The 13,599-nt window shown below is 29.3% G+C and overlaps 1 protein-coding gene across 1 annotated transcript; it reads right to left on the bottom strand.

Annotated features, from left to right (window-relative positions):
* Window positions 1-2,293: 2,293 nt before the first annotated feature.
* On the bottom strand, window positions 2,294-8,465 carry LOC111038596 (thioredoxin-related transmembrane protein 1-like). Its single transcript, XM_022321757.1, has 6 exons — window positions 7,812-8,465; window positions 4,139-4,303; window positions 3,872-4,046; window positions 3,698-3,799; window positions 3,115-3,213; window positions 2,294-3,032 (listed from the first exon to the last, which is right to left on the bottom strand). The coding sequence occupies exons 1-6, from the start codon at window positions 7,973-7,975 to the stop codon at window positions 2,919-2,921; spliced, it is 819 nt and encodes a 272-aa protein (XP_022177449.1). The 5' UTR covers window positions 7,976-8,465; the 3' UTR covers window positions 2,294-2,918.
* Window positions 8,466-13,599: the final 5,134 nt, after the last annotated feature.

The raw sequence follows: 13,599 nt of genomic DNA on the forward strand, positions 1-13,599 counted from the left end.
GCATCTTACGATAAGGCGCAAGCCGCACGAGTCTTAGACGCTATCGGTCGTTTGGTCACCTCTGGGCTTTGATATATTTTATCAACAATATTAACGTGCATTCATAGAATTCCAACATACATTTCAATAGTTGTAGGTTTATATCACGCATTTACATTTTATATAATTTATCTCAAATTATCTTAATTCTTAAGCACGTATTCAAGATTTAAGTTGTTCTTTCTCAATTATTTTAAATACTTAAATACTATGATATTAACTATTGAAATAATTGTGTCCGTATAAATTGTCGAAAATCATTAGTATTATTTTATAATATCTATGAATATGTAGTAAATAGGAGGATCTAGGAAAATATTCATTCGAGTGTTAGTCAGTGCATTTACATTTTTCATAGTTTACTATTAAACTAGGGGACACAAGTATCGTCTAGTTTACTGTAATCTTTAAAACTGGACGACACGCAATTTTTAATAGAAAATAAACTAGTAACTACCCATGTAAAAAAAATAATTAAGTAATGAATATAAATATAAGATCTTCGAACTTTTAACTTCCTTGAAATTAACACCTATTTCAAATCAATTTTTATTAAATTTTACCGTTTACTTTCTAGTACCTATTAATATTTATTTTCAATATTACGAAGTGCGAGCACAAAATAATTCTGTCATTTTATAATTTAATATTCATTTTGTGAATATATATTCTGTAGCCCAGAAAAAATTCCTTAAAAAAATGCACTGTTATAAGTGTATGACCAGTTAGTATAAGATAGCCAGTGAGGCAAATTGTGCTGAGGCAACATTACATTTTGTTGTTTAACACCGCAACAGGTACGATGAGAGTGAGGAGAGTTTTAGAGTCCAGTGTTAAGTTGAATAACCGCTGGGTAGGCACATGAGTCATAACTCATAGCTCGTTAGTGCTCAAGCGAAGAACCGACAGCTATTAATTGCAAAGACCCCAGTGAAATGTTTTAGGGCTGAATTATACCTATGTAGGTACATTCAGTGAATGAAGTTTTTTTTAAAACTTTATCAAGCCACTGTCAACAAAACCTTGAGTCAATGAGGTTCAGAAAGCTCAATCGTAAAACAGATAATTGTATGCCATCATACCTTGTATGAGTCATATAAGGAAAAGTGCTAAATTAAATTACAGTTGGGTTTCAAGTCATTGACTTGGAGAGTACAAAGGAACGTTTAGAGGGAGTTACCTATTTTAAATGTTACAAAATTGTATAACAACTCAACAGAAAGAGAAACTGTGTAAGCTTTACGGTCTAGGGCAGCGGTTCTCAAACTTTTTTTTTCGTAACCTAACCACTCATGGGTATTATTAATCTAACACGTACCACTTATGTCTATTTCCATGTGATCATGTTCAAATACAATTTAAAATATACATTTATTTACTCTCCGTTCTATCACTTTGTGGCCTTTCGCGTACCACTAGTGCCATAGTTTGAGAACCTCTGGTCTAGGGCCATATGTATTAGTTTTTTTAAATGACCAAGTATTTATCTTCAATGTTATGCCCGTTATTACCCAGTAACCACATATTAGGATGCATTGTTTTTGTTAACCTCAACCAATTCAGTAAATCAAGTGTAATGCAGCAGCCAACTGAGACAGATATCGATTGGAAACCAATGATAAATAACTAGATTAAAAATTGTCATATCCAAGGATATTGTTTATAAAAATACTGGATAAACTATTTACTAATCTTAAGTAGTTTTAAATAAAAACAACACTAAATCATTAAAATCAATACCTCTTTCATTTAGTATAGAATCATATAATATAACATGATAAAAATGCAGTTATTATTTAACTTATAAATAATAATATCTCCATATATTTGTTACGTAAAATATAAAGAAAAAGTTATTTAAACATCAGAACATTACAAATTGAGACTAGCTTTTTAATAATATAATTTACTATACATCTTATCAGTATTTACACATGTAATTGAAGTTTAATATGTCTTAATAGATATTAATGTAAATGCAATGTCCAAAAATCGTTGTTAATTATTATGACATAAAAACAATTAAGATGTATAGGTACAACCAACCGTGGATGCAACTAGAGAATTTACAGTGATTAAAACTCAATTTTTAAATTTTAACCAAAATAAAAAAGATTCAGATTGGGTTTACCAACTAGAAATGCATACGCAAAATAATCTTTTTTAGTTTTAGTTCTATTATTATTTGAATTTATATTAAATTTAGACTTCAAAAATAAAAAATAATTGTTGTATATTTTAATGTGTATTAAATTGTGATTTTATTTTATTTTACTCTGAGACTACTCAAAAACCAAATGGTTTAGCATGAATGATCTGCATGGTACACACGGGTAAGAAAAAAACAAATAGTACATTGACATCCTTTTAAGATAAAATATTTATTTTATATTTGTGATTCAATAGTTATTAATTTCCAACCTCAGTTACATTGTTCATTTACAAAATTCATTAACATCCAAGATTTGTTTTTAGAATTAAAAAAAATAGATTAGATAATTCATAGAATAATTATTAAAACAGAGTAAATATAAGGTTTGGCTATTTATTTATATTTATATACATGAAAGAAAACATTTAAAAAAAGTTGCTTATAAAAATGACTACTTACAAAGATTTAGGAACAAGCAAGCAATACAGCTAATGCTTTAAGCCTAAATTTTCTTAAAAAAGCAATAAATTAAAAAAAATAATTGACTGCTTATGTAAAAGTATTCAAAATGAATTAACTTAATTAAATCTGAACCTAAAAAATAAATTAATAATAATATCAATATAATGCTTTATATTAAAAAGAACTATAATACATTAAATTGGTATAAATTATATTAGTTGGAATTATATTGAAGAAATAGTTATGCCTATCTTTAAAAAAGTTATCAGTCAGTTTTACGTATTTTGCGCCTATTCCTCAATAAAGGTTCATTTTCAGTTGGTTCATTGTTAGCTTGATCATCCAACAATTCATCTTTAACAAGTTCATCATCATCATCCTGAAATAATATTACGTTTAATTATTACTTAAATTTGTAGACAGAGAGGAAACAAATAAAACAATTTCAAGTTATCACTAACCGATTCTTGACCGCTATCGCTGTTTTCATCTTTTCCATCTTTCACTGGTATTTTATGGTGGCTTGGAGGATAAACTAAATCAATAATGCAGACCAATACCTAAAAGTAATTAAAATCAATATTATACATATTTTGATGAAGTAAAATACTTAATAATTTATTTATAGGTTACTATGATTATTTAATCTATTTTAATGGGAACAAATGTTTTAATAGGACACATAAAAAAGTTTACTGAAAAATGGCAGAAGAAAAAATAAGTATCTTGTGTATTTGAATAGATCTCAGAAAAAAGTTAAGAAGAAAACACCATTCAATTGAAGATACCATTATCATATCCTGTATACAAATCTCCTAATTGAGCATCTAAATAATTAATATTTAAATATTTTAAAATAATAATGCTTCAACTAACAAAAGCCACAAACTGTATCAAATGTATCTATATCTAATAATTGAAATATGTGCATATTATACATGTTTTCTAATATTGTGTAGGGTAAAATCACAGAAGGATAAATGCATTTTTTAAATTTAAGGAGTAACAAAATCCAAAAATAAATAAACAAAATTGTCTACTTACTAAACCAAGTATGGCACCAATAAATATGGTTGCTATTGCAAATATCAAGTATGATCCCCAAGTTGGAAGACCATACTCAGCCATCAGAGTTGAATGTAAAATCTAAATAAAAACAAAAAATTAAAATATTATTTTTTTTATATTTATTTAATCATAAAATAACTTGACACTTACCCTAACTTTTTGTGATAGTTTAAAGAATTGAGCAACTAGAGACATTTGAATTGAATTTGGGGATTTCCAGGATGAAATTGAATCAATTTGTTCCCATTTTTGTTCTTTTATAAATGATACCATTGAATCCTTATCACGGCCCATTTTATAATGTCGGAATATACCATCCTTAACACTATAGTAAACACATATTTATAATTATTATTAGATAAAAATTAGTTATATATTAAAGGTAATTTAAATAAAATATTGAATAATATAACTCACTGGAAAATGGTAGGTAAAGTTGTAACAATAAAACGTCCAGTAAGTCCTGGTGATATCGTAATATCTGTGCTTGCAACTGAAATGGATGAATGACTTTTACTCCATTTTGCAAATTCTCTCCATTCTGGTTCAAGTGACTTACAAGCAGGACACCAAGGAGCATAGCTAAAATAAAGTAAATACTCCAAGTTAAAGGTATACAAACAATTGTGAATTAAATCTCGGACTATATCTCAGATTAAATGACATAAACTTAAAAAAAAAAATGTTACTGACAAGTACATAATATGATATAACTACATAAAATACATTAAACTTCTTAATAATTAATGTACTGATAGGTAATACCTATCTGCAAATGACTGTGATAGTATTTTAATTTATGTTATGGACACATGTGTCAACACTAGTCCACATATATTTGATAATACAATAATTTATTGAACATATCAGTGTGTATAGTACTAGAACATATCAATTGAGAATTAGAATAATGAAAGTATACTTATAATATTTAGCATTGGCATGTGTACTATTATCTATTATCAGTTTGCAATGTTTAAAATATAGGTAGTAAATAAGTATCCGAACTTCAGAAAATTTAAAATAGATTTAATAGGTACAAGATATTTCAGATAGGAGCATGAAGATAGGACATAAAAGGGATAAGCTAAATTCTACAAGGCTTCCAATTTAATAGTTTTATTTTTCAACTCACCTAAATTGATTGGAAAAAAATAAAGTTACCTACTCAATATTGTTGGCACCCAGTAAAATAAACTTTTTAAAATATTGATAAATACTATTTACATGAACCTATAAGTTGCATTAGAATAATAATTATTACATATAAATATATAGCAATATTACATTTACAAATTAAACTTTGCTTATTAAGTAGCAGGTATAAATATATAATTAACAATTTTTTAAACTTGAATGCTTGATCTATGGAACTAGTTATACTAATACTTCCATCAATATATACAATAAAGTTAATATACTAGATATAAAACGTTACATCTAAAATATTGTAAAAATAAGTAAAAAGGAACTTTACCTATGTTGAATTTTATTTGAATAAATTAAAAGTAGATAGAGTAAAATTAATTAACTACATAAAAATAGATAATTGTAAGATTAATTATACTTTGATGTTTATATTTTTAGTTATCTAATTTATGTTATTCGTGGGAATTTGAATTTAGGTTTTTAAAATGGGAGGCCAATTATAACACATATTTTTTTTTAACATGAAAATTAAGGATGCAAATACGTGTACAAATATATACGTACTATTAAGTTTTAAATTATAATTATCTTATAGCACATATTAACATATAATTTATGATGCATTTAAATTATTCATTATGAGGTTAAACAAAATCATAATACAACGCTTATCTTAGGTATTTGTACCTACAATATGGCATAACAGAACAAAAAAAATTAATAGTTACTAGTTTTGATAACGTATTGATGAATTATAAAGAACATTATCTAGGTAGTACTTTTTTTTTAAATTATCATATATGATTTATAAGTACCTTTATACTATTTTTATGTAAAATGAGTATATTTTTTGTTTAGATAATACATAACCTTTAAAGATGTAATTGCTTACACATATAATAATGAAGAAAAATTTAAGACATTTAAAATTATATTTGAGTTATTGCTTTCCAATGTAGGTATAATGATAATTAATAATATACCTAAAAAATATATACAATTATTAAGCAGACTTCGCCTTTATTGAATGTCCATCATTAAAAATTATGTCAATTTAAACAAACCCATAACATCTAATGCAGATTGGTTACTAGATTTATGACTTGAACTGCCAAGTTCATATCATAAATCTACTAATACAGTGGTTTTCAAAACTTTTTTATTTTAACTCTCTAAAAATAGAAAATTTTTTTCATTCCAATATATAATATAAAATAAAATTGGTGAATTCATTCAGTATTTAGTTATCTAATAGTTAATATAGTAGTTACCTACTTAATTATTTTTACACTTAATTTAAGACAGAAGAAACAGTACCTTATTTAATGTTAAATATTACAAAATGATGTAAAATGTTAGCTTAAAAATAAAAATGTATTCATTGAACTCATAATTAGTTCTAAAATCATCAAAATTTTAAAAGAAAAAATGTATGTATACAATGGTATCTATACAGTATTACTTAACACTTCTTTTGTTAAGCACCACACAGTTTGGGAACCAATGTCCTAATATATGAGCTTTCCTTATTATAAACATTCTTAATTGCAGAAAAAATGAAAAACATAACACAGTGACGCAACATAGGTACAGGTTGAGGCAGTGAAACAGGCAATATTGTAATATAAAATATTATAGTTGGGGTTGGTTTACTTGAAGTTTAAGAGACTGATCAAAAAGTTAGTAGTATCAAAGTTTTCGAGTTAATTAAGTTAAAAAATTTGGTCTTTTCACCGCTCCACCATGAACATTTACGCCAAGTGTGTCTCATGCTGAGGTTTACCAAAACATGATGTAATAGGTATATCGTAGGTATATGTGATAATATAATATTGTACTAGTAAGTATACCTAAAATATGAATCAGTATTTATAATAATTTTATATATTCAGGGCAAGAATTTTCATGCATTTATGTCTATAATACGATCAAATAGGCACTAAAGCTTAACAAATATGATTAAAATGTTAGATAAATATGTGTAAACACATTTAAATTATTTCTTCAATGTTTAAGCTTAGCTAAATAACTAAATTAAAAAATTGAAATCACTTCTTTATTCGTTTACTCATTCTGCAAAAAGAACATATTTTATTTAATATTATAATTTTTTGTTGCCTAAATATTTTCAGCATGGCTGGATACTACAAAACTCATAATATTTATTATAATATACCCATACTCTGTCCAGAGAGAGAGAACATGCTGATTTTGCACATTTGAATATGACACTCTGCTATTAAGACCGGTTCCACCATGGAAGGACGTTGTATGTGGATGTGCAGAATCTGTTTATTCTCTTGATGGACAGAGTATATTATAAGTACATTTTTAAAAACGTCTGAGAATTAATGATGCGATAAAACTAATTGCATGCTTTTTTATCATGCAATATGATCAACAAGAAAAATGTGCAAATGCATTAAAGTCTTTCTTCTATTAATATTATTTATGATTAATAACCAAGTACCTACTTATACAATTTGTGAGAGTAAAGAAATTTGTAGAACTTTTTTATCAAGATACGTGCATACGAGTCAATCATTATACAAAAAAAAAACTGCTGAACTAAATTTGTCCAATACCTAATTACCTATGTTTGTGAAAGACTTGATTACCAGGGTTGGTTCACACAAGGTACAGTTCTGCGGGGAATTCAAAATCAAAAGGGTAAAATTGAATTGTTACCGTCTCCACCACTTGACTCGTCACAGTGTACATAATGTTCACATTGTCAATACAAAGTACCTATCGCGTCGCCCACACCATGTGTCTTTCTGTCGTGGGAAAAATTATTTTCCACCCACACACGCACACGCGCACACACATCGATCTCAACCGTGGAGGCGTTCTTCCGGATCATGTCTACGGGTACGGACGCCGGAAACGATATTTTCCAAACACCGTAAACAACATTGCCTACGTGCGACGAAATACTTACAACAACACCATCCACTCGTCGGTCAGCACGCTCGTCCAGTTGTTCTCGTCCAGTTCCAACGAATGATGATCGCCGTTCCCGGCGTCTACGCCGCTTGCGGCAGCGGCCAGCAGGCACAACGACCCGATGGACAGCAAGAGTACTGCGCACGGAGGCTTGAACATGTTATCGACGTGGAATGCGCTGGCTAAAAAATTACGTGTGCCGTTTGCGTGGGGTGTGCACGGCGGATCGGATAGCGCGTGTTTCGTACTGGCGCGAACAAAGGGAGCAGCGAAGAAACAGTTTTCTGTTTTTCAACTTGAGACAGCGGTCGACGCGGTTTTGTCGGCAAACAGCGAACGGCCAACGAGTCGTTGGGGGGAAAAAAACAAACGATGAACACAAGAGTCGGTCGGGGGAGGGGAAAAATTGACGAAACTAACGAAACGAAAAAAGTCCACAGGTACGTGCACGGCGACGGGGTAATGCCGAATTGCGTATTAAACACCCGTGTCTTGTCGACTGTCGTGTAAACAACAACAATAGTCAATCTCGGCACGATATTACAATACTGTCGGTGACGGGAAAAACCACTACTGTGAGGTGTGCATCATCAACGTACGAATATTGTGCGCGCGCTGCGGTGAACACTGAACAGTGGGTACTGAACAAACAACGGTGACCGGTATAGTTGTACACGAATCACGGGCGGCGTCGGCGCGGCGGTGGGTAAACGACAATCGCACCATCCGACAACTCGAGACGCCACCGTCCGGTCACCACCATGATTAAATGTTAAATATCTTCAATCATGGTCACCACTATCATAATATTATTAATATTACTATGTCGGAGAACGCCTATTTTCAGTGCTACGACTATAACAACTCTAACGCGGCGCTATAATTGTAATCTACAACAATTAGTGCTACACTACTACTACCACTACCACCACTACTAATAGTACTACCAGTTACTACTACTACAGAAGGTCTACTACAACTATAGCCATAAACGTCATCTACCAATTTATAGACTGTGCCATAGAACATATTATATTATTATAATATGTTTTATGACGGAGCGCGCCTGGAAGCGGCGTGGCGCGGTCATTTAAATTTGTGTTACATACTTGACCAGTATAATGTCCATGGTTACATGTATGTGTTACAATATATTATATACAGATTACAGATACAGTAGTATACAGGTTACTGTATCATCTAAACATCTAATGCGTATGTGCAGCGTGATTATGTGACACCTGAAGAATAGTCTCGTCGGACTGCTGGAACTACATCTATACTTCGTTTACTAGTATATATAAGGTCTACGATTACAACTCAACTGTTGTCTCTTAGTACTACTACATCGGGCAACTGCTATTGCCTAGTGCCTATACTACTACTGTAGTATTAGGATAGACCTGCCGGGAAACCAATATCTTATGTATGGCTCCCGTCTGTATTTAAATGGATTTTGAGCTATATTCATCTCTTGAATAGAATACTGAATAGGTGGTATGGTCATATCGAGGTTCAAGTTTTGGTGTGAGGGCCCTTTTTCATGTGTGCAATTAGAAGTGGACTTAGCATCCCTCAGTTTTTAATTAAAATTTAGTTTAAAATATCAATTATGAACCTGCATCTCTAATGAACCTGCAAAATTTACCTAAAAAAAAATGCATTCATGACATAAAAAACCCAAGACATTATAGATTTTGTTATTGAGTAATGACTTACAAATACGTAAAAAGTAACGCGTTAATAAAACTACCTAAGTTAATTATCAATTTCAAAATAAAAAATTACAATTTATAATTATTAGTGATTCAAATTTGAATTTCAAAACTGATATTATCGAGAAATCATTTGAAAATTTTGTTTAAAATAGTTTTCGTAATATTAGGTAAAATTAAATTATTTGATAAGTGGAACATATAAAAAATAAAAATAGAATAGTGACAAATAATTAACTCGTAATTTTTCTCTCAATTGTTAAAAGCAAATCCCCCAAAAATTAAAAAAAATGACTTTAAGTCTGAGGTACTTAACCTCAGGAAAATTACCTAAAAACGAAAAAAAACGCTAACAAATTAGTTGTAAAGATTCGTTTGTTATCGAAACACATTTTAAGCATGGAAAGCATCGTCCATTATGTTCCAAAAAAGATCCACAAATCATCAACATCCGGGCTTATTACCTATTTATTAATTAGGCATTATTCAGATTCTGTTACACTGTAATAGACGGCATACTGTCATAGTAATATTTATTACTCATATTGTTGGCCTATTGCTTTCTAGTTTGTTATTTTGTAAATCGCAATTCTTGTTGTGAGAAAAAATTACGAGATACCAATAGGTAACACAAAATCCATTCATATCTTATTTCTGTAAGTTTGCAACAGGCTATAACCTTTGAGTTCGGTAGCGCACTCAGCGGCCCCATCAACTAGTTAATAATAGCTTCCCATCGGGAATTTTTCGATCTCCCAATGGCCCAATCCCGTCCCTGGGAAAATTTCCAGTATTATTTAAAATAATCGAGAAAACAAAAAAAAAATACCACTAATAAATACGTATAACATAATAATTTATAAACACAGATGTAGCCTGTAATCTGTATATATCCTACTTGGTAACGTATATATAATTTATACAGGTAGGTGGTTGGTGGTGTATATCACAATAAAATAATATAACATAATATAGAGCTGGCTTGTGGTCAGAATATTATAATGTTATACAATAGCCTCTGAGCAGTCTGAGTGCGGAACACCGCACTTCACCGTGGCGAAATAATATATGGTAGATACGTGTATTAATGTATTATAATTGTATATGATACGATTTATAACGCGCGTTGCTATAGAGCCGTCGCCGTCACAGTTGACGGACTGCCGCGACGTGCCAACTTCCAACCGTAACTATTGTTGTTTTGGTTATTATAATAAATTACTTATTTATTACATGTGGCTTTATCACAATACGACTACCTATAGGTGTCTATACGCGGTCTATGTCCAACTATGTATTGAGGTCCGTGCACGACAACTCGCCGTTTCCAGCGAATCTACAAAATTCCAGTATTAAATACCAACGATCCGCAGCTGTAATCTACCTATAGTAATTTATATAATAAAAGTGAATTTCCACATTTTTGGTCTGAAATAAATTTTAAAACTACTTGTGCGATTGAATTTAAAGTTAACATATAGGGATATTCCGTCTGGATCTCACTGATCTCATATGCGGCGATAGTATGTGATGGACAAAAACTATAATGTTCATGATTTATAACAATATGTCCTGTCACAATTTTAAAACTATTTTTCTGGATCGGAAAAAAGTATTTTTCAATGAATAAAAAAATACAAATAAAAGTATTCAGAATAAGTATTTGAATACTTATTAGTAGTATTTAAAAGTATTTAAAATAGTATTCGAATATTTTACAAGACTGTATACATGCATTATCTCAGGATGATTGCAGTGTATGATATACGAAACACTGGATGCATTTCTGCCTTCTGAATAAGTCGATATCCAAGTGTCCTGGAGTGATTTTTTAAAATCATCTCCGGAATATAATTAATTCGTTGACATAATTTTTAATTTTTTTACTGTGTAATTCCAAATGTATGAATGCACGCAATCATGAAGCATTTTATGCCACATATATCACATAATTTGATTTTGAATTTTATATAAAATATCATGTTATTATCATTATAGTATACCAATATAATATATTATGGTTATTAATTATTATAGGTACCCATTACAGTGCATCGACCACTCAAAATTCGACGAAATTCTATCTAATTATCTAAATAACTTAGATTTATTGAACTATCTATATTTTCAACATTTTTGTTTAGTATACCTACTATAGGTATACTAATATAGTAATATACCTACTAATGAATGTTAGTAATTCCTAGTGATGACTCATTTGACGAGCGCGATTAATGTGTAATTTAAATACAATTATCGGTTTGAATTTTTAATACTTTAATACCTAATACCATCGTCCATCAGTGTGTTTTGAATCAAAATTCTTTGTCAGAATTAATTGTGACAAGAGCCTTCATACATTATATTTATATGTACATAATTATAGGAACTAGCCACTTGGTACATAATATAATAACGCAATTTGCAAATCGCAAATCGCTTGAATATTTCACATCAAAAGAGAAAAGATAAATAAACAAAATGTTAACAAAGAAAAAACTGAATATTTAATAAAAATTGAACTTTAAAGGTAATGTTTAACTAAATATTTTTCGAATATTGTAAAACGAATTATTACATCCAATAACAAATTAGTATTAGATAAATTCAATATCATATGTCTGTATAATATATAAAATTATTATTTGTGGGTACTTATTAAATTTCGTATAGTAAAGAATAATTAGGTAATAGGTACCAATTAATAGTACCAAGGTAGGTCGTAGATACATGATATAAACACATACGTAATATAATATAATTATTTTTACTAACTTAAAATAAAACTTTAAAATAGCGGGTAAGTAAATGTCACTCTGCTACATTGGGTGCCTATCAGGCCGTATGTAATGGGTGGTATTAAATTTGAATTCAATGATATCATATCATTGTATACGAAAAACGATTCTGAGCGGAGACGGTATGTCAGACGTCAGTCCAGGATATTTTATATTGTTATAACTTATTATTAAAATGATAGCCGGTAAGTTGAATTAATATTATTCTTAATTTATCAGTGATGCTAGAAAAATATATACCTATGTAAAATTGGGCTGTTTTGGAACCGAATTATAACAAAATGATAACCATTATTCTTGGTGTTAATATGCAATTTTGTCCAAATTTGAACTTAAAATGCATGTAAAAAAACATTGTATTCATATATTTTTTAGATTTCTTAGTTATGGAAAAAACTGCTTAAGTGGAACCTTGCTTTAAATTTTCAACTCTTAGCTATAAAAATTGAACATTTTATACATTTTTAACTACAAATAATTTTCAATTTTCAATTTGATAAATATTGTCAAAATTTGAACTTTAAATACTTATAAAAAAAAATATTGTCTATGTATTTTTAATATATTTAAACTCCTATTGTGACAAGTTATCAAGCGTCTTGTATTAAACTGTAATGCTTTTTGACCCAACCAATATAATTGTATTGACATTTATAGGAAAAAAATGAAAACTGAAAATGTCCGTTAACAGCTTAAACCAAGTCAAAATATTTTGAAAATGTCATCAAGTATATGAATAAATAAAATAAACATTTGGTGCAAATTTCAAGTGTCTACGGCAATTCGTTTTTGAATTACAACAAAATAAGAAAATCGCTACAAAAGAAATCGAGTGAATATGTCCAATGTTGTAAAAATTTCACCTTCAAAGGCTCATAAAAATTATTTGACTTTTCGGTAGAAATTTTGATAAAGGTAGACAAACTCGTAAGGAATCTTGTACGAAATTTTTAAACCTTATAGATATAAATAGAAAAAATGTTATGCATTTCTATCTAAATATAATTTGCTAATTTTCGTGATTTTTACGAATTTTTACAAAATTCTAAGTTTAATTTCAATTTATTGGATTTACGCTCAATTTTTTTAAAATTTCTATTAACAACAACTTGTATGGAGCCTTGTATTACATTTTCAAGTTTTTTGACCGAGCGAAAATGTTTTTATCAACTTCAGTTCTATGTATATTTATAGAGTTCTATTGAATTAAAAAATAAAATAAAAACCATTCGTGTACAAGCAGGTATGTATTGGGAGTAATCTTAGGTAA

This window comes from Myzus persicae, unplaced genomic scaffold (assembly GCF_001856785.1).
Source record: "Myzus persicae strain clone G006 unplaced genomic scaffold, MPER_G0061.0, whole genome shotgun sequence".
Taxonomy (NCBI): domain Eukaryota; kingdom Metazoa; phylum Arthropoda; class Insecta; order Hemiptera; family Aphididae; genus Myzus; species Myzus persicae.

Coding starts and splice junctions, on each gene's coding strand:
- LOC111038596 (XM_022321757.1), bottom strand. CDS start 7,975: ATGTTCAAGCCTCCGTGCGCAGTACTCTTGCTGTCCATCGGGTCGTTG. Junction 3,800..3,871: donor AACTATCACAAAAAGTTAGG/GTAAGTGTCAAG, acceptor GTTTTTATTTAG/ATTTTACATTCAACTCTGAT. Junction 3,214..3,697: donor TTGGTGCCATACTTGGTTTA/GTAAGTAGACAA, acceptor AATTACTTTTAG/GTATTGGTCTGCATTATTGA.